Source organism: Vulpes lagopus, chromosome 7 (assembly GCF_018345385.1).
Source record: "Vulpes lagopus strain Blue_001 chromosome 7, ASM1834538v1, whole genome shotgun sequence".
Lineage (NCBI taxonomy): Eukaryota > Metazoa > Chordata > Mammalia > Carnivora > Canidae > Vulpes > Vulpes lagopus.
This window is the reverse complement of record NC_054830.1, coordinates 68,619,336-68,646,660: the sequence shown is the minus strand read 5'-3', so window position 1 is coordinate 68,646,660 and position 27,325 is coordinate 68,619,336. Positions and strand designations below refer to the sequence as shown.

Below are 27,325 nucleotides of genomic sequence, written 5' to 3'. Positions count from 1 at the left end.
AGTGGTTTACTGTTGACATTCCTATTGGCTCCACATTTCTCACCAATACTTGTTCTCATTATGGTTTTAATTTGTACTCCAGTGATTTCTGATGAAACATCTTTTATGTCTTTTAGCTACCTATTTCCTCTTCCATGAGATGACTGTTTTATTTTTTACCAATCTTTAACAGGTAATCTTTTTTACTTTTTTTTTTTTTTTTTAATTTTTATTTACTTACGATAGAGAGAGAGAGAGAGAGAGAGGCAGAGACACAGGCAGAGGGAAAAGCAGGCTCCATGCACCGGGAGCCCGACGTGGGACTCGATCCCGGGTCTCCAGGACCGTGCCCCCGGCCAAAGGCAGGCGCTAAACCGCTGCGCCACCCAGGGATCCCTCTTTTTTACTTTTGATTTATTGCAGTCCTTTACTTATTCTGGGTACTACCAATCATTTATTGGTGATTTGTGTTATAATCATATTCTCGGGGTGAATGGGCGACGAGCACTGAGGGGGGCACTTGACGGGATGAGCACTGGGTGTTATTCTGTATGTTGGCAAATTGAACACCAATAAAAAATAAATTTATTATTAAAAATAATAATAAATGAAAAAATAATAATAAATGAATTTAATAAAACCAAATAATAATAATAATAATCATATTCTCCCACTTTATGGCTTGTCCCTTCAATTTTGACAGAGGTCCTTCATTCTAATGGAGTCAAATTTAGCAATCTTTGCTTAGAATTTTTACTTTCAAAGTATTAAAAATTCACTTCCCACCATGAGGTGGTGAAGATATTGCCCATTATTTTTCCCCTGAAAGTGTTACACATTTTTACTTTCTTATTGATGTCCTCAATCTATCTGGAATTGATTTTTGTATATGCTGTGAGACAGAGATCCAATTTCATGTGTTACTATTAGATAACAATTGTCTCAGCCCCATTTTAAAAAAGTTTTCTTTTCCTTACTAACTAGCAGTGCCAATTATGTGAGTTATCAAGTTTCCACATATGTGTAAATCTGTTTCTAGGCTCTCTGTTCCCTTTCACTGGTCTATTGCCTTAATTATGATAGCTTGATAGTGTCTTGAAATCTTCCCACTTTGTTTCTCATCTGGCTACTCTTGGCTCTTTGCTCTTTCATATAATTATATGAAATTATAATTACCTTTATCAAATTCTACTCAAAAAACCCTGTTGAAATTTTCATTGGAATTGCATTACACTTATAGATTAATAGGGAAAATTGATGTGTCTATAATATTGAGTCAATCTAGTCATGAACATAGTACTTCAACTCCATTTATCTATATCTACTTCGGCTTTCAATAAATTTTTAAAATTCTTAGGGCACCTGGCTGGCTCAGTATGTAGAACATGCAACTCTTGATCTTGGGCTTATGAGTTTGAGCTCTACATTAGGTGTAGAAATTGCTTAAAAATAAAATCTTTAAAAAATATAAAATTAAAAATTCTTTTCACAAAATTTGGCATCTCTTTTACTATGTATATACTCCTAGGAACTTCATTTTTTTGCTGTCATTTTTATTTTAACTGGTATTTTTTTAGAATTACTTTTCTGTTGTTTTTTACTAATGTAGATGGATGCAGTCGACTTTAGTACCCTACATTCAGTGAACTTACTAAACCTCCTAGTTTTTATGATTTATCTGTGGACTCTCAAGAGTTTTGATTTTTCCTTCTCTATCTTTACACCTTCCACTACTTGTCTCATTGCACTGGCTAGGATTTCCAGTACAACGTTGAGTAAAAGCTGGAATAGCATATATCCCTCCTCTTGTTTCTGGTTTTAAAAGAGATGTTTTGCTTTGCTTTTTAAGATTTACTTATTTATTTGAGAGAGGGAGAAGAGAATACAGGGGAAGAGGGGGAGAAAGAGTATAAGCAGACTCCCTTCTGAGGGAGGCTTGATCCCAAAGCCCCAAGGCCATGACCTGAGCCGAAATCAAGAGTGGGATGCCTAACAGACTGAGCCACCCAGGCATCCCAGGAAATGTTTGTTTTAAATCTGACTAGTTGCTATGATGTTAACTGTAGGTTTTCTATAGATAATCTTTATCAGGTTAAGGAAGTCCTCTTTCACTACTAGTTTGCTAAGTGCTTTTTATCATGACTGTAATTTGGATTTAATTGAACGCGTCTTCTGCATCTACTGATAAGAACATGTATCTTTTCTAATATGTGAATGCAGAAAATAATATACACATTTGTCTAATATTAACTCAACCTTGCATTCCTAGAATAAGGCCAGAGTCTTACTTACAGAGTCAGAAGAGGTTTTATGATACCTGCTTAAAATTTACTAAGTTTTATGATGCTAGTCTTACTTGCTCCCTCAAGACCCTGTCTCCTTTACGACATCATACCTGACTCATCCATGCCTTCTCTGAGCTCTTAGAGCATTTACTATTGATGTTATTCTTTTGACACTCAGCATTTGCTAATTTTTAGAAGTCTGTCTCCCAACTTGACTACAGGTCCCTCAAGGACTAGGTAGTAAGTACACAATAAATGCTTACTTAAAATATTCTTGTGGATAAAATGGTGAAACAGGAATTGGATAATGCATAATCCCTAAAAAATGAGTCTTCTGGACATGAATTTTCTAGAAAACTGCAGTTTTAAGCAAAGTCAACTTTTACTTGTTGAGTACAGTCAATCATTAGGAACACCAGTTATGGTCTTGTGTGTGGATATATAACATGTGGGATGCAGAATCTCAGCTATGACCCTGAATGAATCTTTAACAAGGAAGAAAAAAAAAAAGCTGACATTTTTCCCCTTTAGCACTGGCCTCTAGTTAACTCTCAGCAGCAATTCACAGATTCACACATTTCCTCCTCCACTCCACCCTCTTTTATCCCAGAATTACACAATGCAAAACTGTAGGACTGATACATTTTTAGCAGTGAAACTGAAAAGTTGCCATTTCTCCAGATTACAACTACTTTCCACCTTGGTTTTCCATTGTGGACTCTCTTCTCTGTACCTACTACTAGCTGACCTCATCACTGCTTCTAATCTCTAGAGAGAACACAGCATATGGTGTAACTAAGAGTACAGAATCTGGAATCAAGATGCCTGGGTTCAAATGCTAACTTGACGCAGTTCAAAGTCCCAGGATAAGTTACTTAACCTCCCTATTCCTCAGTTTCCTCTTCCATATAATGAGAATAAACACATATCTACCTCATAAGATTGTTATGAGAATTAAAGGAGTTAATATTTATAAAGTGCTTAGACCATGCCCTAAAATATAGTAAGCAACACACATGTTGTTAAATAAATGGAGAAAATACTGTAAAAAAATAAATATATATATATATATATATATACACTGTCAAGTTGAACTCCACCACTCTCTTATCACTCTTTAAACTACTCCAGTAGTTCTCATTCTGGGTTGTGGTTGTATTGGTGGCATTCTTTTGAGGGAGGAGGACGGGGCAGATGGTCCTGATCAGATTATTGAGTGATCCTAGTACTCCTTTCCCCTGGTCAGTGACTGTATGAGACATGGAAGGGAAGGAGGGGTGGTAGTGTCAGGTATTCATTCACTGTTCTGTTAGCAAAGCTACAGTGAGCACAGGTAGAAAGAAAGAAAAGAAAAGAAGAAAGGAGAAAAGTAGCTGTTTATTTAATCAGCATAACAGGAATCCAGGGACATGTGTCACTGCTATTTTCAAATATTTGCAGGGCTGGGATGGAGAAGAGATAACATGTAAATTCTGCGCAACCGCTACGGGCTCCCCATCACTGAACATGTTCAAGCAGGAGACGGGACCAGGTGTAAGGATGCTGGAGGAAAGAATTTTTTAATTTAGAGTCAGATAACCTTTAAGATACCTTCTACCTCTAAAGTCTTGGCAACACTAGCGTGAGTCATCAAGACATTACAATCTGGCTGAGTCACAGTCGCCAACGCCGAAGGCCCAATCCTCCACTGCCCACAGGGCTGGCACATCCCGCGCAGCCAGGGAGGAATTCCAGCCCGCGGGCTGCGTAGAGCTTCTACAACAAGAACTTCTCTAAGACTCGGCGCGGCCAATTAGCTGCTTCCAGGCTTCTGCTGTGACCAACAAACACAATAAAGCACGCATCCCGGACGGGACCTGGCAGAGGGACGCGCGGCCCGGCGCACCGAGACGGGCTTCGCCGCAGAGGGCCGAGGCCACACGAAAGCCGCCGGAAGCGGGCGGCAGGTTACGGCCCCGGGCGGGGGCGGGGGCGGGGGCGCGGGCGGGGGCGCGCGCGGGCGGGCGGGCGGGCAGGGTGGCCCGGGGTGAACGGGCGCCCAGCGAGCCGACACGCGCAGGGCACAGGGACAAAGGCCTCGGGGACAGCGCGCTGGGCCCGGACACCCGCACCAACGCCCCGGCCCGGCCCGAGGGGCCAGCAGCCGGCGTGTGGGCCCCGCAGGGTCCTGTCTGCCTCGGGGGGGGGGGGGGGCTCGCGCTGGGGCCGGGGGCCGGGGGGGCCGGGGGGACCAGGGGACCGGGGGGGGCCAAGGGGGCCGGGGGGACCGGGGGGACCGGGGGTCGGGGGGGGCCGGGGGGGCCAAGGGGGCCGGGGGGGACCGGGGGTCGGGGGGGCTGGGAGGCTCGGGGGGACGGGGGGGGGAGCGGGGGAGCGGGGTGGCGCGGGGGGCCGGGGGGGACCGGGGGTCGGGGGGGCTGGGAGGCTCGGGGGGACGGGGGGAGCGGGGGAGCGGGGGGGCGCAGGGGGCTGGGGGGACCGGGGATCGGGGGCCCAAGGGGGCTGAGGCTGGGGACCGGGGGTCGGAGGGGGCGGGGCGACAGGGAACCGGGGGGCACCGGGGGCCGGGGGAGCCCGGGGGGATCGGGGGCCGGGAAGACCGGGCATCCGGGGGGGCCAAGGGGGCCGGGGGAGCCGGGGGTCGGGGGCTGCGGGAACCGGGGGGGGGAGGCCGGGGGGACTGGAGACTGGGAGGGGCCAGGGGGACCGGGGATCGGGGGTCCAAGGGGGCTGAGGCTGGGGGACCGGGGTCGGGGACCGGGGGTCGGGGGGGCCGGGGGGACCGGGGGGACCGGGGGGACCGGGGGGACCGGGGGTCGGGGGGGCCGGGGGGGCCGGGGGGGCCGGGGGGACCGGGGGGACCGGGGGTCGGGGGGGCCGGGGGGGCCGGGGGGGCCGGGGGGGCCGGGGGGGCCGGGGGGGCCGGGGGGGCCGGGGGGACCGGGGGGACCGGGGGGACCGGGGGGACCGGGGGGACCGGGGGTCGGGGGGGCCGGGGGGGCCGGGGGGGCCGGGGGGGCCGGGGGGGCCGGGGGGGCCGGGGGGGCCGGGGGGGCCGGGGGGGCCGGGGGGGCCGGGGGGGCCGGGGGGGCCGGGGGGGCCGGGGGGGCCGGGGGGACCGGGGGGACCGGGGGGACCGGGGGGACCGGGGGGACCGGGGGGACCGGGGGGACCGGGGGTCGGGGGGGCCGGGGGGGCCGGGGGGGCCGGGGGGGCCGGGGGGGCCGGGGGGGCCGGGGGGACCGGGGGTCGGGGGGGCCGGGGGGGCCGGGGGGACCGGGGGGACCGGGGGGACCGGGGGGACCGGGGGGACCGGGGGTCGGGGGGGCCGGGGGGGCCGGGGGGGCCGGGGGGACCGGGGGGACCGGGGGGACCGGGGGTCGGGGGGCTGCGGGAACCGGGGGGGGAGGCCGGGGGGACTGGAGACTGGGAGGGGCCAGGGGGACCGGGGATCGGGGGTCCAAGGGGGCTGAGGCTGGGGAACCGGGGGTCGGGGGGCTGCGGGAACCGGGGGGGGAGGCCGGGGGGACTGGAGACTGGGAGGGGCCAGGGGGACCGGGGATCGGGGGTCCAAGGGGGCTGAGGCTGGGGAACCGGGGGTCGGGGGGCTGCGGGAACCGGGGGGGGAGGCCGGGGGGACTGGAGACTGGGAGGGGCCAGGGGGACCGGGGATCGGGGGTCCAAGGGGGCTGAGGCTGGGGAACCGGGGGTCGGGGGGCTGCGGGAACCGGGGGGGGAGGCCGGGGGGACTGGACCTGAGAGACCAGCGGGAGCAGAGTCTGCTCCACCGAACGAGTTTTGATCTCGAGTCCCGAGTCGAAGGCGAAGCCCGACGGGCCGGCGCCGCCAACGCCGGCCGGGCCCTCGGAGGCGGCCATGGCCCTCGGCCCGTCGCGCAGCCGGGACGCCGCGCCACAGCGGGCCCGTCGCCCGCCGCCCGCCGCCCGCCAGCCTGCACGCCCGCGGCCGCCGCCAGGGAACCGCGCCGCCCGAGGCCACGCCCCCGCCCCGCGGGCCACGCCCCCGCCCGGGCCACGCCCCTTCGGAGGCCACGCCCCCGCGCGCTCAGGTCTAGGGTCCGCCCCGCATCCCCGCTCCATCTGGTCCCCGCCAGGACCCACCACCCCAGACACCTGCCACCAGCAACGCTTTTCGTCCTCCTGGTAGGTGACTCATCTTAACTCCCGAGTCCCCACGAGGATTTCTGGAAGCTGAGCTAACTGGTGGAGCAGAACCACAGTCAAGTCTGCCGGAAGGGTCTTTTACCCTGACGCAGTTATTCTACCGAAAAAGGGTCTTTCTGGAGCTTCTCCTGTAGGTCCCATTCCCCCCTCCTCCTCTTCTGACCCTATCTTTCTCACAATTTGGGCTGGATTGAGACTGAAACATTTGGTAATGCAGCCTTAAGGAGTACGTCTGGGTTCGTAGCAACGAGGCAGTGATTTTGGGTATCTTTTAGGCTACTGTCCAAAATTAGTGTTCAAAAGGAAATTAACTAGGGCATATGGAAAAGCTTCACCAAAGGGGGCTTGAACTCATGACCCGAAGATCAAGACTTCAGCTAAAATCAAGAGTCGGCTTCCTAACTGACTGAGCTACCCAGGCGCCCCTAAGACTACTTTTCAGGATTGCTTTTCCCCTAGGGCCTAGCACAGAGTAGTTTCCTAAAGGCTGTTTATCGATTGAGAAGATCGTTAGTATACATTTCTCACTAAACCACTTAACAGTAAGGCTAAGAATCAGGAAGCCCCGACATGATCAGATGGGAAGGAGAACGCACCACGCCTTTCCCCAGGAGTTCCAGAAGCAAAGCCAAAAGGTTGTCAGAAACACACACCACCCTGTGAGGGGATCCTTGGCTTAAGTACTGAGAGACATGGAGAGATATTTGTGAATTACCATATCTGCCAATAAGCAACTAGCAGAGTAGAAAATCTGAGGCTGGTGAGTCCACCCCTCCACTTTTACCCGGATCATTTCTCCATCCGTGTCAGATTGATGAGCTCAATACCACCAACTCCAGGTGTCAGAGGCTCTTTGCCCAGCTTGTGAGATGTGCTTCAAGTGTTCCCACTTGGGGTTCAGCTCCGTCTGCCAGTGCTGCACAAGTATCTTTGCTATTGAAGACAGACATTATGTAGACTTTTCTTCATTCAAAGTGTGCAGTTCCCTTAACCAGCTTTCTTTTTCTTGTATTCTTACTCCCCAGCCACTCACCTTACCATTTCCTTGGCTACACACAAGGCTACCTTCCTCTGTGCTCTGAGGGCTCCAGCCTCAGTCCTGGACCTTTTTACCTTTTTAAGGTGCCCACATCCACTCTCTGGACACATGTTCTTTTGCGTAAGCTGCCTATATTACATAAAAATTCAGCACAGGCACTGGAAAGTATAGAAGGCCTAGGAGATGGATGTATTCGTGAAAGTTTCACCCCACTGAAGGTCAAATTTCTCAACAGAAATGAGACTAAGTTTAGCACCTCATTCATTCAACACTAGTGATTTTATTTCAAAATATAAATATTTCACATTTACAAAGAGGTTACATTAGAAGGTTGTCAAAGCAAGTTAAAGCTAAGTAGCATCTGTGTGAGAATAAAGAATATGTACTGTTGTATTTGAATAAACTTTTTCGCTTTCAAACCATCTCTACTTTGCCTGAGAATGCAGAGGATATCTTTTCCAAAAGTTACATAAGCAATTACAACTATGTATCCAAGCTTGGTTTTTGAATCAAATGGTATTTGAAACGTATTTAGTCACCCAAACAAGTGGCACTGCAAAAGACAAAAGAAGGGTTTTCTTTGGGATAGCTCTAATGAGAGTTACACTTTCTGGGTCACTGCAATAAAAAAGAAATAGGATTTGATAGTAGGCCAAAATGATACTACTTTAAGATTCGCCTTCCACACCTTTCAATTGTAAGATATAAAGCCAGAAGAAAAATAAGAAACCAGGTGTGGAGTAAAGAACTCTGGACTTGGAGTCAGAAGTCCTGCAACTGAATTCTGGCTCCATCTCTTTGTGGTATAAACTTAAGGGGAAAATCACAAAAAAAACCTTTCTGAGCCTCCAGTGCCTCATTTAATAATACTTAACACCTGCCTATCTCACAAGGTTGTTATGAAAGCAGTCTGAAAACAAAAAAGTGACATACAAAAGCATTATTAAAATGTATTATCAATAGATCACCACTGTATTTGCACATTAACAGATCCTTGAAAAACTTGCAGAACTAAACACAAATACTGATTTTTACACACCATAGGTGGAAAAGAATCTCTATACTTTACGTATAGATCTGAATGGCAAATATGTTTTCTTTCTGGTATCTCACTAAACTTTGAGATTTATTATAGTTTATGTGGTACTGTGGTAATAGATTTACCATTCAGAATTTCCATTAAGGATGTCTCCTAAAAGAGCTGTAAACTTACTCAAGAGCCATGTTTCCCAAAGGACCAATAGTCCTTGGAGAAGCTCTACTAAAAGGATGGGGGCAGGGGACGGGGGTTGCAGTGTAAGGTCAAATAAGTCTAGTAAACACAGTCTTTGTCCCCTCATAAATTCACAATATGTAACAGCACACTAAAAACTCTTAGAAGTCCTACAGAAAGGAAACAATCTCAGCATTCCTCAATTTTAATTGACCACAGAGTCCCCTTCCCCCATGCACACTTTTGTCTCTTATAACATCTAATAACATCCCTTGGAACTACTGCTCTAAGAAACACATTTTTCCAAAAGCTGCTCAACTATAAGGGAAAAAAGGGAAGAGAAGTAGAATAACGGGCTAAGAGAAAAAAGAACTGTATTCTACTCAGAATTCTGTTACTAACTGGCTCTGTGTTAGAAAAGTCATTTTACCTATAGATTTGTTTTCTCCCCTAGAAAAGGACAGGATCACCTAATTATATAAGGCCCTTTGGGGCAGCCCCAGTGGCTCAGCGTTTAAGCACCGCCTGCAGCCGGGGGTGTGATCCTGGAGACCTGGGATCGACTCCCACGTCGGGCTTCCTGCATGGAGCCTGCTTCTCCCTCTGCCTGTGTCTCTGCCTCTCTCTCTCTCTCTCTGTATTTGTCATGAATAAATAAAATCTTTAAAAAAAAAAAAAAGGCCCTTTGTAGCACAGAATTTCCACGACTCAAGTAGACAGAACATCTCAATTTACAATTCTCTCGATTATTTTTAAACTATCAAAAAAATAACTGCTCTGGTTTTAGCACATTTTCTTGCAGGTCCTTAATACATTAATGAAATGAATATATTTTGATGGCAAATGTGTAAGAACAAAAATTAAAGAAAAAAAAAGTACTTGCTCTCAGCTGGAACTCACACTTGTTGCTAGAGACCATCTCCAATGTGAAATGCCTACTGTAATACTCTTCTGAGTCTTAGAAGACCCCCTAGAGGAAACTGGCAGTCGGGACTAGAGCATGGGAAGTTCTGAAGGGGGTTTTTCCTATAAACCCTGAAGTTGAGAGCCCTGGATAGCTTACCTAAAATTTTTTTTGCTCTAATCTGACCCTTCATGGCCTGAATTTCTGAGTATTTATTGCCCAGTAGTGATACATCCTGAAGTACTAAATACAACCCGTGTGGGAACTAGGGGTACGAGTAGGGTCACAATGGGTATTGAAGACCAAGGTTAGCCAGAGACCTTGTCTGCAAGCCCCTTAGCAGCACTTTAAATGGAATAAGCTGCTGTTTCCAAAGGCTCTGAGTTTGTTTAAATACAGCATGCCTCCAGAAACACTTCTTGGGTAATCCTCCCCTTGTCGAGAGTCGATCTACACCAGTCTCACAAGGCACAGGAAAATTCTGCAAGCTAACTACCTCTAATAGGACAGAGTGTTAGGAGTCCTCACAAATTTAAACAGAAGTAAGACCTGTATCTCAGGCACTGCGACAGATCACTTCCAGAAACACAGAATGTGATAGGGATTTTGGAATGGAAGAAGGATTTATAGGACATGGGGTTTATGATAAAAACCTTATACTTTATTCTCAGAAAAAAGAGAAGCATGTCTGTGTAGAGGCTTCTATCTTCTCCCGTTCCTCCATTCGATTTTCAAAGGAAATGGTGAATGTGAACTTAAAACTAATCTTTAATAAAGCTATAAAAATGTAAGACTGTGTGATAGGATTTCTGTATCCATTTTTACTGACACTACTTCATTAATGCACTGTCTGTCCCAAGGGAAATGTATTCTTTCTGGGATAAATCCTGAGAATGTGGGGATACGCTGTTTTGAGACATGAGCTTGAGACTCCCTGATTTTCATACCACGTGATCTCTGTGCCCTGTGAAAATTGTGTAAAACCTCTTCACTATCTAAGGGAATATGTTTCTCTGTTTGAGGGCTCCTCCCCCAGCTGGTTGGCCTTCTGAGTCCTTACGCAGTTGCTGGAGCACTGGGGCAGGGCAATTCAGGCCTCCTGAAAACTGTGTAGCACTCTGGAGGTACCTCTGCTCCTGATTTTTCAAGTGATATTATATCACTGCTAATTTTGGAGCTCCAAACCATTCTCTTAGGGCTCAAAGTTCCTAGGAACCTGATATTTATACTAATAATTATGACCAGTAACAGTCATACATTAGGCTCAAGTTTTTTGTTTTGTTTTGTTGCATCACTTTATACAGCTAAAAACACTTTGGAGGAACATAATTTGTATATGCACACTAAACTCACTATGTATAATAGTTGTCTGTTATGATATGTGCCAATTATAGCTATAAACTTGCCAGTATACAATTAACAAAAACAAACCTGATTTCTTTTTTAACCCTTTTAATGCAAAATTCATAATTTTAGCAAGCACAAGATCTAAGATTTACATGGGGGGAAAGGGCCTTCCTAGGAGCTATCCCCTACAGCACCCTGTACAGTGGTTGGCATGGAAACCAGAGATGGCCAACTTTCAATGAATGTGTTACTGAACAAACGACTGAACAACTGACTAAGGAAAAAAAGGAGTCCATTAGCGGTCAAATGGAACGCTTGGTATAATACCAGATTATGACTGTAGAAGGATAACAAAAACAAGAGATCTGCACGTAGGCTACTGTAGAAACAGTCAAAACCCTCACAGGAGCCTCTTTTCCTATACGGAGTGAATTTCTTAAGTAATATCAGAATAAATTTAAGCTAATTATCATTGACTATGCTTCTCAGTCAGATGGTTTAGAAAACAAAATGATTTTTACTTTTAGGCGTTTTTGAAAGGGAAGTCTTTGATATTCAAGGAACGCTTTCTCCTCCTATTCCCCTGGGGATGGAGAAAGCGCCCAATGATTGTTTTGTACAGTGGGAAGGAGACCAAGCTAAGAGCTGGGTTCTAGCCCCAGCCTGTCCTTAACTATAGGACAAATACTGGGAAAACTGTATACAGTTGTGGAAGAAATGATACAGCATAGCAGAGTTTGCAGGCTATGGAGTTAAAGATTTGAGGTAAAAATCTTACTAAACTTTTCTGAACCTTAGTTTTCCCATCTGTACGGAAGTGGTATGAAATGATACAAAGCTATATGAAAGCTGCCAGGAAGGGACTGTGAAATAATATGTGCAAAATGACTTTGTAAGATGCAAAGCACTATGCTGGCTATTGTGATGTCTGGGAGACTTAACAAGTCATAATTCAACACGCCTTCACCTAGAGTCTATGTGCAAGGCACTGTGCTAAGTGATGGAAAAATACTACCTGAATGTAACATTCTACTGCTAATAAGTAACCAATTGGCATAATTCCAAATAAGTAAACAGGGATACATTTAACAACTCAGAGAACTGCTACTCCTGAGATTTTTCACTCAGGGCCTTTGGAAAGAAAAACTGAACCAGACATGAATTCTGTTGTACTGTTACCATTAACAGCAGCGTAATAAGTATTTTACTTCAAAGTGGTCAACCGAGTTTTAGGAATTTGGCAATAGCGTAATGGCGGATGGGAGGAGGAGAAAGGGGAGGAAGAGCTTGTTTTTCTGTGTCTCCTATGGTTGCAACACACAACTAGCTGACCTTCAAATACGCCACCCCGCCTTACACTTACGGAGGGGACCATGCATGGGGGGAGAGGGGTCGAAGACTCCCTTTTCCTGCTCAAGCAACTACATATTCAAAAGTTGAAAAACCCTCTTCATTAAAAAGTGACGGTCATAGAAAAGTTTAAGAACAGATTTCTTAAACCAGGAGAAAATGACGCTGTGAATACTTTTAACAGCAGGTAGTTCAGGGCTCTTGAAATAACTTTATAAATACATATTATAATGATATAGATAACCAAAGTGGGAAATTTCGAGCCATGGTACCAGTGTATAAACTGAAACTTTTCAAGCCATCGAGTAAGTGAGCAAACCACAAATCTGAGCTCTAAAGCTGTGCTTTAAAAGGCAAAGCAAACCACAGCAAGTTCTCTCTTGTCCAGGTATTCTGTATGGAAGGCCAGGAGGGTTCGGCTTCTTCCCCGGGCTCTGCTTGCTAGGCACAGATGAAAGGACAGAAGGCCACAGCTGAGCTGGGCTCACTATCAAGGCTGAACCTCCTACAGAAATCACTGTGGTGCAAACCATGTCAGTCTACAGAAGATTTCAGATCATCATGGAAAGTCCTGTAAGAAGAAAAGAGAGAATGATTAGTTCTGGTTTTGGAAAAGGCAACGGGGGTAGAGAAAGCCAAAGAAATACTTAAACAAAAAGAAAACCAAAACAGTGTCCAACCAATAAGTAATACAGAATAATAGAATAATACCTTATTTTTATAACCTGAAAGCCTTGAGAAGGTTATATAGTCACTATATATGGTTAGTACTTTCACTGAGTATTGTATTGTTTTAAAGTCTGCTAGTTGTCTCTCAGTCTTTGGTAACAAGAATTCCCTTTTTTTTTTTTTTTTTTTGTCTCCCATCCAAGACTATCTCCCAGACTCCCTTGAAACTATGTATAACTATATGATTCAGTGATATCTGGTCTGGATGGTGGTGGTCTGTGCATATCCGAAGTGCCTCCCATAACAGCTAGCTTGCCTTTGCTACATCATTTACGTGCCCAAGCTACGAGGATGTCACTCAGTCAGGTCTGTGTCTTTGGTGGCCAGCTCAGAGTTTATTGATGAGGAGCTCAAGATCCCATCTTAGACTAAAAGATCTCACACCAAGGCTGGCAGAACAGGATGTAGGGAGACTGGGCATGAATGTCTTAGGAACAGTCATTTGAGCCCTAGACTGCCTACCTCTGGCTTCTTTTGTCCAAGAAGTAAACTTCTAGCTCATTTAAGTCGCTGTTATTTTGAGTTCTGTTGATGGTAGGATTTTTTTAGTTTTGGAGACTTTTTTTCCCTCTTTATATATGCTCAACTCTATCTTAAATGGCAAAGAGACAAAGCACACATGTATTACCCTTTCAGACAGAAGTTACATTGCTCCTTTAGAGCAATATCACAAACTAGGAACTCAGAAAAATAGTTAAGCTTAAAATGTTTGCATTTTTCAAAAACAATTCTGAAGTCTTCAAGTTATATTAATTTGTAGCCACACCACTATACTATGTTGTATCTTCTTAATTTATAAGTCAAATAAAGCCCATTTTAGGGCAGCCCAGATGGCTCAGCGGTTTAGCACCACCTTCAGCCCAGGGCGAGATCCTGGAGACCCAGGATCTAGTCCCACATCAGGCTCCCTGCATGGAGCCTGCTTCTCCCTCTGCCTGTGTCTCTGCCTTTCCCTGTGTGTGTGTCTCTCATGAATAAATAAATAAAATATTTTTTAAAAGCCCATTTTATTTGCATACCTATAATCATGTGTTGGTTACTATAAATCGATTACTCAACTTTTTCATTACAACTAGGCCTAAAGAAGAATATAAGGAAAGTATTCCAAAAATTCAGAAAACAACTCAGTTACAGAAAAAAAAAAAGGTGACAAAAGTTGTCACCGAGTACAAATCATCTAAAAATTCAGAAAGCAAATCTGTCCTTCAGGTGCAATTCCACACTCATGCCACCTCTCTTACCCCTTTTTGCCTTATTCCTTTGTCTTCTCAATTTTCATGTAACACTATCAGGCAGGTTTAGCTGGGTGAAGCACAGGCAAATTAAAGACTAAACCTTTAGCACAATGTCAGAAGTACTTCAGAATCAAAAGAGCACAGGTGCAATGTTAGAGAAGAGATTACATTCAAGGACACTGCTTTATCTCAAGGCTGCCTCTGTACCTCTGACGCATGCCTCCAACTAGCACAGCTCTACTTCCAAAAAAACAGCTCTGAAGAATGGATACCCTTCCTATTGTTTTGAAAGGGTGTACGTATGAACATGGCCAAACCTACCATGTTGAATACATGCTGATAGGCAAGAGAACTGGAGTGAATTTTGTTTCCTTAAATATTTTTACACTCTGAAAGAAATCCTCCCAAAGGAAGATGTAAAAAAAGAAAAGAAAAGGAAGATGTATATACACACAGGACTTATATGTGTTACCATCTATCTGTACTTCAAATCAGGGTTTCTGAACAGCAGCACCATCAACATTTTTGTGCATTATAAGATGTTTGGCAGCATCCCTGCCTCCAATTGCTGGAGCTATAACAATCAGAAAGTCATCAGACATTGCCAAATATCTCCTGAGGGAAGCAAAAATCATGCCCCCATACCCCCAAACCATTGCCCTAGCTGTCTATTTATTTATCTATTTTTCATAGTCTCACCTAAATTTGTGTTCCTTCGTTTGTGTACAAAGTTGGCTATGAGCTGTGAGAAGCCGTGGAAAATCTTTAAAGCCAGTAACCAAAAACTGGCTGATATTAAAAAGCATTATCCAATACACAACAGGTTTTTAAATTCATCCTTTGAAATCTCTTCACATTTCTAAGATACTCGCAAGTTGGGATCTCTATTCAATTTCTCTAAATTATGAATGAAAACTTCTGCCTCGGGGCAGAGATGCATGAAATGAGATTAAGACTGTGGTTGGCCTGGTGACTGCTCTCTGTTGACAAGTAAGATTAGCTGTCACCTTGAAATTCATACCTACTATTCAATTCTGCCCCCAGGCCAAGAAAGCCTCCAAAAGGACCCAGAGAAAAAGAAAACAAAGTGAAGCAAGCTGAGAAAACAGTTACTAACAGTTTTCCAACTCAACAGTCTACCTTTTCTAGATGTCTAGAGTGGTGATGGCGGGTATGTGAGTGTGTGGGTGGAAGAGGGAGGGGGACAGCGACAGGGGGCAGGTGTAGAAGCCTACAGAAAGAACACACTGATCTTTTTAATTTTTTTTTTAAGATTTTATTTATTTTAGAGAGAATGATTGTGTGCGCAGGGGGTGGTGCGAGGGAGAGGAAGAAAATGCTGAAGCAGACTCCCTGATGAGTACAAAGCCCCACACGGGGCTCAATCACAGGATCCCAAAATCATGCCCCGGATACTCAACTAACTGAGAGCCACACTGGCGCCCCAGAATTAACACTGATCTTAAAAGTCTATCTCCTAGAAAACAAACTTCCTAACCTAGTGATACAGAAATAATTTATTTCAGTCCTCGTGGAGAAACACTGAACTAACTAATCAGCAGGGCTCATAAAACTTGAACTCTCTAGATTAGGAAGAAACAAAGGGATAATACTGCATTGACAGTATTTCTAGAAATTGTATATGTCCTACCTCAGTCATAAATATAGTATTCTCTTCTAAACCCTAAGGAATTATTATGCTAATAATAATTTAGCATAGAATGAATGCTAGAATTCATGATAGAATTTCTCATTCCAGAACAAGAAATGCAGAACAGGAACCACATGAGGTTAGAGGGACAGACCGCTCGGAGAATTTCACAGTTCCTTTAATGGCCATGGGAATTGTGCCGTGTGATTTCTCATTTACAATCCCAGCTCCTTGAATTCTGAATCTTTTTCCTCAAAAGTTTTCTGTAAGATTTTTAAAAATTCATTTATGTAAATGTTTAAACTTTTTTTTTAAGATTTTATTTATTTATTCATGAGAATACACAGAGAGGAGAGAGAGAGAGAGAGAGAGAGGCAGAGACACAGGCAGAGGGAGGAGCAGCCTCCACGTAGGGAGCCGGACACGGGACTCAATCCCGGGCCCCCAGGATCACGACCTGGGCTGAAGGCAGCGCCAAACCGCTGAGCCACCCGGGCTGCCCAACTTTTTCCGATTTAACAACTCAAGAGTTGTTGACTCCTTGCCTCCTAGAGATATGGAATAAACTTTGGACATTTAAAAATAAAAGGCTTTAACTAATTTAACTTACTGGGCTTGGCATAGCTGAATGTGTATTCCCTAAACCCTCACCTAGCACACAGGTACCAAATCTTGCGACAGGGCACATGTCATCTCTATTATGCATATCCCTTCCTTTCCAGCATATTTGGAATACAGCTCTAAGCCTGCAGTTTACTATGTCCCATCCTCTCTTATCAGCCTCAAGGTAATATTGCAAAAATCTTTATCATCTGATCCATTCTTGGTTTTACTAATCTATCAATTCACTAAGTGCTTGCTGAGCATTTTCTATGTGCCGGACACCATGCTAGGAAAGGTAAAAGAGTGGTAAACAGGGATCCCTGGGTGGCACAGCGGTTTAGCGCCTGCCTTTGGCCCAGGGCGCGATCCTGGAGACCCGGGATCAAATCCCACGTCGGGCTCCCGGTGCATGGAGCCTGCTTCTCCCTCTGCCTGTGTCTCTGCCTCTCTCTCTCTCTCTCTCTGTGTGTGTGTGTGACTATCATAAATAAATAAAAAATTAAAAAAAATAAAATAAAATAAACCTGAATTTCTCCCGTCTTTGCCACACCTGCTGATTTGCCAGGATTTGGAGCCTCTGGTCCGGGCTATTCCTGCCTTTCCGGAGACGATCATCTAGTGTGGGAGCCAATAAATCAATAATGCCAATAAATCAATGCTTAAAAAAAAAAAAAAAGAGTGGTAAACAGATGAAAAGTGGAAGATGCTGTGGCACAGGGGACCACACACTAGGCACATCTTCCCTGGCCCAGAGAGTTCTGGCAATGCTTCTGAGAAGAAGAGTACTTTGTGGACAGGCCACAGTACCAGCCTTGCCTGGGAAGGGTGTGGTATTCTTTATAAAGAGGGAAACATATGCAAAGATGACAATAACTTCAGGAAACTAAAACAAGTTCCATATGGCTAGAAAATAAAACACAAGCCAGACAGCAGAGAGACAGGGAGAGAGAGAGAGGAGTCTGTAGATGTAGACAGAAAGCAGGTGTGAAATCTGGTGGACTGACTTCAAGTTCCCAGCCTATCCTGAAGGGCATGGGAAGCCACTGTGGGAATTTTAACAGCACACGGACTTCTACTTGCTTCAGAAAAACCAGAGAGGCTGCACTACAGAGCACAGCTTGGAGGGGCAAAGGGCAGAGGAAGGGACCAGTGAAGAGGCTGTTCAAATAGCCCCAGCACTGGGTTATACCACTGGAAATACAGAGGAATGAGAGGATTCAGGAAGTTTTCAAGAGACAGAAGCAAAGAAGCAGCAGCAGTGAACGGAGGGAGAGCAGAACCCAGCTCCCGTCCCACCTTCACCTCTCTCTCTTCTCCCTCATTAGTCCAAACTGGCATGACGGGGAGTACACTCTGGCTGAAATTCTGAAGGTTAATCTAAAGGTCTGCAGCAGGGGATCCCTGGGTGGCGTAGCAGTTTAGTGCCTGCCTTTGGCCCAGGGCGCGATCCTGGAGACCCGGGATCGAATCCCACGTTGGGCTCCCGGTGCATGGAGCCTGCTTCTCCCTCTGCCTATGTCTCTGCCTCTCTCTCTCCTCTCTCTCTGTGACTATTATAAATAAATAAAAGTTTAAAAAAATTTAAAGGTCTGCAGCAGTGGTGATGCTTTTTAGAGAAAACCGTCATATCTCATTTTGCGAAGACAAAAAAAAAATAAGTTTTGTGTGTGTGTGTGTGTGTGTGTGTGTGTGTGTGAGAAACCTTAGCTTAATTACTGGACAATTTCTTTTATAACGAAACACACACTTTCAACTTTGGGCATTAAATTATGAGAGACATTCACAGTCTGGTTAAAAGCACGCTTCTAAAAACAGCAATCAGCTCCTGATAACTCCTCGTGAAAGACCAAGCTGAATTGTCCCTCTTGGTACTGTCAAGAGGTGACAGAGGATACAGGAGAACCTTAATACAGAAAACAACATTCCTGGAGGAGTCCCTGGGATACATTACTACTTGCTCCTTGCAGGTTTTGCTGAGCTCAATTTTTGGCATAAGTGAAATAAGACATCAAATCAAGTCTGAATATCCTAACCAAAAGTCAAGAAAGTACTCTGAGATACAGGACTGCTGGAGAGTCCCAGCCCTTCCCCACACCTTCCAGACAGCCCCAGTGTTGAAAGAGAACAGAGGAAGTGGTACACTTGGGTTACTCAGTCGAGGCCAAAAGAGTTGGGAGCTTTATGCTCTGCTGTGTCCAGGACATTCACCCCCATCAAAGACTGCAAACAGCACTATCAACAGTGATAATCGTTTTCCTTAGGTGGACAGTTGCTCATCCCTATGCAGATAGATGGTAGTACACACAGTCTTACAAATGTGTACTTTTGGCTACCAGTGCCTGCATCTGCACATAGAAGGTATGTCTGCCTCATGAAACGCAACCACCCACCCTCTACTATCACACTGCAGCAAGCCTGGTAGGTCTGAGGCCCTCAGAAAACCATTAGGACAGCAGCTCAGATAGTAAGAGGATATGTTTCAGGATTAGATCATGTAGGGTCCTGCAAGGATTTTGATCTTCCTCGTAAAACCAATAGGGGCCACTTCTTGGTGAGACAGTATCACGATCAGATATGCTTGCATTTTGAAAAGAACATGTCAGCTGCAGTGTGGAGAAGGGACTAGAGAATTGTAAAAGCAGAGAGTGGGAGATGAATCAGAAGACTAAGATGACCAGGACACCTGGGTGGCTCAATGGTTGAGCATCTGATGTCTTTGGCTCAGTTCGTGATCCCAGGGTCCTGGGATCGAATCCTACATCATGTTCCCCACAGAGAGCCTGCTTTTCCCTCTGCCTATATCTCTGCCTCTCTCTGTGTCTCTCATGAATAAATAAAATCTTTTTTTTAAAAAGCCACTGAAAGTATTTTTTTTAAAGGCATAAACTTGAAAGGCAGGGGTGGAGCCGGGGGGCAAGTGGAGAACATAAGAGGCAAGAATCATAAACTATGAGAAGGTGGAAGGCAGGTGGGGCAACCACTCTAACCCTGCCTACCCTAAAAAGCTGATCCTAGGCCAGTAGTGGAAAAAGCCAGGAAACAATTTGATTTCTTCAGTAAAATCCCCCATGAGTTTCAGGAATTGATGATATCAAGTAAACCCTCGAAGTAGGGTGAAGGTGGGGGGCTAAATGCAAAAGGACTGCTTTAAAGTCTACTTAAAAGGCAGTACAGGGCAGCCTGGGTGGCTCAGCGGTTTAGCGCCACCTTTGGCCCAGGGTGTGATCCTGGGGGCGGGGTATTGAGTCCCACGTCAGACTCCCTACATGGGGCCCCCTTCTCCCTCTGCCTGTGTCTCTGCCTCTCTCTGTGTCTCTCATGAATAAATAAATAAAATCTTAAAAAATAAAAAAAAGGCAGTACAACTCCACTGCTCAGAATCTTCACCCACCTCCACCTGGCCACACAGCTGCCCCTGTCATCGGCAGAAAATTAAGAGTTTTTTTCCCCACGAGTGAAGGTAAAACAAAAAGTCTCTGGAGTAAGGGACAACAGGCAGAGATAAGGGTTCGAGTGCACACTGACACTGGGAGACTGCATGAATGCTTCCATCTTGAACGATGCCTGTCCCTTTCCCTCTCTTGGCTCCCAGAGTTTCTGCCAGCACCTGGGCCACCAACCCCTAGGCAGGAGATGAGGAAGATCTTTCTCTGAGGAGCTTAGCAGTCCAAAGGGGGAACCAAAAAATGCTAACATCAAGGATTTCACAAGACAATGGCTCTGCTAGATTATGTAATAATAACCCACGTAATAACCCACCCATAGCTCCTGACTGAATGTCTCTTACCAGGAACCAACAGCCAAAAATACATGAAACTGTGATTATGTTGTGTTAATATGGCAAAGGTGAAGGGATTCTACAGATGTAATTAAGGCTAATTGACTTTAATTAAATCAGTTGACTTTAATCAAAACGAGAGCACACTGGGTAGGCCAAGCCTAATCAAACAAGCCTTTTTAAAAGAGGTCTGAGTAGTCAGAAACACAAATCAGAAAAATGCTCTCTGTTGTTGGCCTTGAAGAAGCAAACAGCCATGTTATGAAACTGCCTATGGAGAGAGAGGCAACCTCTAGGAGCTGCCAGCCTCAGTTCTACAACCACAAGACATTGAATCCTGCTAACAAAAGGCAAGCTTGGAAGCCGAGCCACATAGGAAACCTCAGCTCCAGCTGACACCTTGACTGCAGTCTTGTCAGACCTTAAGCAGAAGATCCAGCTAAACTGTGCCTGGACTCCCGACCCCAGAAACTTTGAAAGAATAAATGCATGTTGTTTTAAAGCCACTAAGTGGTAATTTGTCATGCATCACAGAAAACTAGTAACTACCTGAATGCTAAAAAGATAATTTTATTAATGTAAATAATACCTCAATAAACCAGATTTTTCAAAATGTGATAAAAATGGAAATTTCTATGGAGGGGCTGGAAAATAAAACTGAAGAAGTCATCCAGAAAACAAAGGCAAAACATCAGTAATGGAAAAACGGCAGAGATAAGAAAATGAGATGACCAGTGTATGAGACTTAACATCAAAATAAGTTTCTGAAAGGATGAGAAGGAAATCATAAATGAAATAATTCAAGAAAAAGTTTAGATCTGCAGAACGTAAGTTTCCAGTTTTAAAGGTATTACAAAATATCAATCAGAACAACAACAAAAGAAGTAAAACAGAAGATCATGTAGGGTTTCAAACAGTTAAATTACAAAGACTCAGGAATTAGAACAGCTTCAGACTTTCAACCACCGTGGAGGCCAGAAGACAGCGAAGAAATAAAGTCTAAAGGTAACATTTCCAACATAAAATTCTCTACCCAGGCAAGCTACTATGTATGACTTTAGGAAAAACCTCTCCAGACAGGACCATCCTCCCAAAATTCACTCCCCACACATTCTTTCCCAAAAATCTATAGGAGGCTGAGCTCCAACAAAAAGGGAATAATAAATCAAAAAATAAAATGAAATGGGGAATCGTAAAGGAAGTAAGAATTCCAACACAGGGGAGAGCTGAGGGAATCACAGTTGATAGCTGAACAGCAGGAAAAAGGACAGCCAGCATCCACTGGAGCAGAAGACTCTAGAGACTTCATCAGGAAGGTAAAACTTGTGGTATAGCTGATACAACTGAGCATACTGAGCAAGAGGAGATGTAAACACCTGGCACACAGCTTGAGGCTAACTATAAGTACTCAGAAAACAAAGCCAACAAAAAAATGGTGTAACTCAAAGGAAACCAAAAAGTGGTATGAAGTAAAGACATACAGAATATACAAGAAGGCTCAAATAGGAATGTAATTTATGTAGTCATAATAATTTAAGTGCCAAATACTGATCAGACCAATATCACAGTTTAATAGTGGGGGTTGGGTAGTAAAAGGTGATTTCTAATAGATAATGCCTATTCATGAAAAAAAAAACAAAACAAGAAATAAACATGCCATTTCAAGAAATGGAGATAAAAAAAAATCAAATGAGAGTCAAAAAATGGTTCCTCTCAGGGGCACCTGGGTGGATCAGTCAGTTAAGCATCTGACTTTGGCTCAGGTCATGATCTCAGGGTCCTGGGATCCAGCCCTGTGTCAGATTCCAAACCCAGCAGGGAGTCTGCTTCTCCATCTCCCTCTGCCCCTGCCCTGCTCGTTCTCCCTCTCTCCCTCTCTCTCTCAAAAAAAAAAAAAAAAAAAAAAAAAAAAAACCTTAAAAAAAAGTGGTTCCTCTCAGAGGGGAAAAGGAAAGACAGAGGAAAGGCAAAGGATCTCACACAAGTTCTCACAAGCTTTGCAGAAATTTTTGACTCTTTCAACAACATGCATACATAACCTCTAAGGAAAAAAAAAGAAGACTATAAAAGCCTTCACATTATATATATATTTTTAAGATTTTATTTATTTATTCATGATAGACATAGAGGGAGAGAGAGAGGCAGAGACAGAAGCAGGCTCCATGCAGGGAACCCGACGCAGGACTTGATCCCGGGACTCCAGGATCACGCCCTGGGCTAAAGGTAGGCGCCAAACTGCTGAGCCACCCAGGGATCCCCCTTCACATTATATTTTTAACACCCATACCACCTAATTAATAACATTCTACCTTCTTTTTTTTTTTTAATAAAGATTTTATTTATTCATGAGAGACAGAGAAAGAGAGGCAGAGACACAGGCAGAAGGAGAAGCAGGCTCCCTGTAGGAGTCAGGGAGCCTTATGTGGGACTCCATCCCAGGACCCAGGGATCACGAAGTGAGCCAAAGGCAGATACTGAGCCACCCAGGCGTCCCACATTCTACCTTCAGAAGGGAGAAGAGGGGGGGGAAGAGTCACTTGCCTTTGGAAGAATTCAGTTTCTTTTGTCTCACCTTAAAAACCAATTCCTACTTTTCTAACTTGGAATCATTAAAAGCTTTTTTATAAAATAACAGCAAAATATTGATCAACCAATTTTCTTTCGGTTTCTTGTATGGATACCCAAGGAGTAGGGTATCCAGTTATCATGGGCTCTCTATTCTTTCAAGTTACTGTTCACTGGTTTCTTAGGTACCCACAGAAAGGCAGAAACAGATATCATAGTGTCACCACCTTCAAAATGGTGAAGCTTTTGTTAAAACTACCCAAGTACCTCTCTTTTTATTCTTTTTAAGGAAACGGATTTTTCCCTGCCATCCTGTAAGTGCCTTGCATTAGCTAAAATGGCCCTCTAATCAACTGGGTCTAACTCTGGAACTATATCTGACCTATTCTGAGTTAAAGAACATCTTTCTTCAGAAAATACAAAACTTTACACAAAATAAGCAGAATGTTTCTAAAGAATTTTTAAGAAAAACATAAAATTGTTTCAGTAAATACATTTTCAGTATCAACTCGTTAATAATTCATTACACTAGAAGAGCCAATGCAGGAAAAATTATTTTCCAATGGAGAAAAATAAGGACAAGGTAGTAGAGTCTCTGAAAAGTTAAGATTTCTTACTTTTTGTTTTTTTTTTTTTAAGATTTTATTTATTTATTCATGATAGAGAGAGAGAGAGTGGCAGACACAGGCAGAGGGAGAAGCAGGCTCCATGCCGGGAGCCCGATGCGGGACTCGATCCCAGGACTCCAGGATCACGCCCTGGGCCAAAGGCAGGCGTTGAACCGCTGAGCCACCCAGGGATCCCTGATTTCTTACTTTTTAATTGTTAAAGGTCCATCTTACCTTTCTGTTGTTACCATGTGATTAGTGGCATAACCACAAAGAAAAACTGTTTAACAAGTAGTATCCACTGAAGTTAAAACCGATGTCTACTCAGCCACCCCACTTCTTGGTATATATTCAAACTAAATACTCATGTCTACGCAGAAGACACTGGCAAGTCCACAAATCTCCATCACACTGCAATGAATAAACTGGTATATTCATGTACTGGAATTCTAGGCAGCATGAAAAAAGGATGACTGGTACATGCACCAATGTGACTGGAAGCCACAGACACACATGAGCAGAAGAGGCCTGATTCAGGAGTACTTACTACAGGATTTCTTTTAGGTTCAAAAATAGGCACAGCCAATCTAAGTGACAGTGGTCAGATCATTAGCAGAGAAGGGGTCTGACTGAGAAACTGTATGGGGAAGCCTTCTAGAGCAATGGATAAACTCTATTTTAATATAGGTGATGCTTACATGGGTATGTGTATATGAAAAAATCCATCTAGTTGTACATTTAAGATGTGCATCTCAGCCTATGTAAGATAAACCTCAATAAAAAGCTTTGTAAAATTTTGACACAATCAGGGAAATTTTTTTAGTTATAATTCATATTACATAAACTTATTTTATGAACTGTTGGTGACAGCAGATGACAGCAATTATGGATTGTCTGTCTGTACTTGCGAAATAACAAGTTCTAACTCCATACCAAAATTTTTCCCCCAACTTTTTATTTTGAAAAAGTGGAAGCCTACAGAAAAACTGAAAGACTAAGTACATTTAACAACCAAATGTCACTCATCTAGATTCACAATTGTTAGTATGTTGCTATAGTCACTTTTCCCCTCTATTAGTTTTGGCTGAACTATTTGAAAATAAGTTGCAGACATCTTGACATCTTATCCCTAAAGGATATTCTGCTACACAACAAAGGTATCAGTATCATGCCTAGGAAATTTAACACTTTTTAAATTTTTAACACTAGGAAATTCAACACATAAAAAAGAACTATTTAATATGTATCCCATATTCAGATTTCTCCAACAGTTCCATAAATGTTCTTTATCGATTCTCCTCACCACTAATTCACAACCTCCCGCTGACTCCTACACTGCATCTGACTGTCTTGACTCCCCTTTAATCTGGTACACCATGTCCCCAAGAGGTTTTTTATATGGTTTATTTATTTTTGGTCTTCTATGATATGCACAATTCTGTCTCAATTTAGTTTTAAAATTTTCCTGGTATCTGAAACTCAAACATCTACAAACAGATGGTTTCTATTACTTAGAGTTTTCTATAATCTTTAGCAGACCATGTGCACTGAAATACCTGTATCCTGACAGGCTACTCAGGTAAAAAAGACTACAGACATGGAATAATTCAGTTTCATACCCAGTTCATGATCCTTCTGCTCTAACTTACCGCTGAGTCTGAGCAGGCCATGGGGTCTGGTTTGGCGTGGGCACTGAATTTGTAGGACTCATTAGCATGGCACTATAGATGTTGGAAGCAACCACAAGTATGCAGAGAAGTATGGGTCCAATGATTGCTCCTTCCAGGCCCAAGTAGTAGGCCCCACCAGCCACTGCCAAACCTGTCAAGTAAGGATGCCCGCCTCTGCAACAAAGAGCATACAGATTAGCTCAGGGCTTTGAACAAACACAAACCTCAGAGTAAATCTGAAACACACCTCTAAAACAATCTTCACTCCTAACACACCAGGCCTTTGATTGCATGACCAACTTTCTCTAGATTACATCAGTGCAGATAACTGAACAGTGGTTGTAATATTGAATGCAAGCATTTTCTTACCTATGTAACACATAGGACATCTGCCTTTCTGGAAGTTTCAGCAACAGAGGGTGTGAAGTCACAATGTATATAAATATCCTATACCCATTACATGGCTGCCTGACCTAGATTAGTGTTGGCCGAGGACCGGTTACATAAGTCATGTGTTACACTGACTTCCATCAACTGACAGTTAAGCAGACACAATTTAGCATGCAATTCAAAGAATTGTGCTTTTTATAAGGCAATACAATAGCACTCGTGCTTTTCACAGGTTAGACTTGGGGCAATATCCTAAAATAGTTTTTAAATACAGGTAATGACAAAAGGCCTCATGAGGAAACTACCTGTCACAAAGCCCAAGATTTCTATCTTACAGGAGAGTCATCACCGCCCTCCAGCTTACCACAGGATCACTTACATAACTGGAAAACAGTAAAATAGATGACAAACAGCATGGCACACTGACAGCAAGAACAAATGACCATTGACACAAGAGGGACTTGGAGAGAAGGTACGTTCTATTTCCAGTTTTCAGACAGAGGTGATTGGAACAATTTACTAAAGGGCAAATACCTCTGGAATAATATTCTGTATTATGTTATAATTCAATAAATGGCTCAATAAGTAACAATCAAGGTTAGCTAGTCTTCAGGAAATCAATACATTATGTTCATAATCTATCTTTCTCATTCCAAAAAAAATATAGGGCAGTATTCCACAAAGCATCCCACATGCTTTGTAAGCAAGCTTTTTCCCTAAATAATACATTTTTTAAAAATTTCTATCAAAAATGCTTAAAGCTTAAAAAAAAGTGTGGAAGCTTTTAAACAAAGGCTTCATTTATTAAAAAATAAAACAATTTACACAAAATCTATCATTTCGTAACAATGCTGGTTAAATAAGGTATTATTTTATTATTAAGATAAAATCGCATATAAATATTAAAATCTAGCTAGAAACTTTAATAAAAAATTTACAGTAAAGAGAAATGAAAACATTTAATAAGTTTAAAAGACTACTCTTACTATTTAAATTTCAACTGTTTTTCTTAAAAAAAAGATTTTATTTATTCATTCATTCATGAGAGACCCACAGAGAGAGAGAGAGAGAGAGAGAGAGAGAGAGAGAGGCAGAGGGAGAAGCAGGATCCAAGCAGGGAGCCCGACGCAGGACTCCAGGATCACGACCTGAGCCAAAGGCAGATGCTTAACCGCTGAGCCACCCAGGCGTCCCTAAATTTCAACTGTTAAGCACTAGTTAACCATGTTTTGATGTCCTTTTGTCTGTAAATTTCTCTCTCAAGTTTTAAACACAAAAGTTTCTCTAAGGCTCGCTTATGGAGTTGCTTGTTTCTTTCTGCTCTGGAACTCTGGGCTTCAGAGTAGTTACGTATCATTTGTTTTCTTTCTTTCTTTCTCTCTTTTTTTTTTCATTTGTTTTCTATTTCAGGATACTAGAGAGAAAACAGGATGGCATACAATTTGTATGTATTTCCAAATTAACTAATAGGTACTCTATGAACTTAGCCCTTGTCTACACTTACTATGATGATGAATTTTACTTAAAAATATTTAATATATTAACTATTACGATAGTTTCAGTAGGCACATTCTGATTTTGAGTAACTGATGAAATTTCAGCATTTGGTTACATCCTAGATTCTAATAATCAATGTGAATCTAGATACATGAATAAATAAGAACTTGCATAATTTATTTAATACAATTTCTAAGAGATTTCAAAATCTATAAAAACAGATATGTATTTATTATGTTATACGGTCAAGGCCTAGATTCTGTCTTAAATTTAACCTGTACTCATTCTAGGTCCATAC

The 27,325-nt window shown here is 43.8% G+C and overlaps 2 protein-coding genes across 3 annotated transcripts in view; both read right to left on the bottom strand.

The window, feature by feature from the left end:
* The window catches only part of CTNNAL1 (catenin alpha like 1), a 63,572-nt gene extending 57,331 nt beyond the window's left edge, over positions 1–6,241 (bottom strand). Inside the window, exon 1 of the mRNA XM_041762153.1 lies at positions 6,020–6,241. Within this exon, the coding sequence (XP_041618087.1) occupies positions 6,020–6,142 (123 nt within the window). The 5' untranslated portion in view covers positions 6,143–6,241. The remainder of the gene's footprint in view (positions 1–6,019) is intronic.
* A 1,506-nt stretch (positions 6,242–7,747) lies between these two features.
* Positions 7,748–27,325, bottom strand: part of TMEM245 (transmembrane protein 245) — a 102,619-nt gene continuing 83,041 nt past the window's right edge. For both annotated transcript variants that reach the window (XM_041762631.1, XM_041762632.1), the window contains 2 exons: positions 25,120–25,314; positions 7,748–12,872 (listed from right to left, as the gene is read on the bottom strand). In XM_041762631.1, coding sequence (XP_041618565.1) covers positions 12,836–12,872; positions 25,120–25,314 — 232 coding nt within the window. In that variant the 3' untranslated portion in view covers positions 7,748–12,835. The remainder of the gene's footprint in view (positions 12,873–25,119; positions 25,315–27,325) is intronic.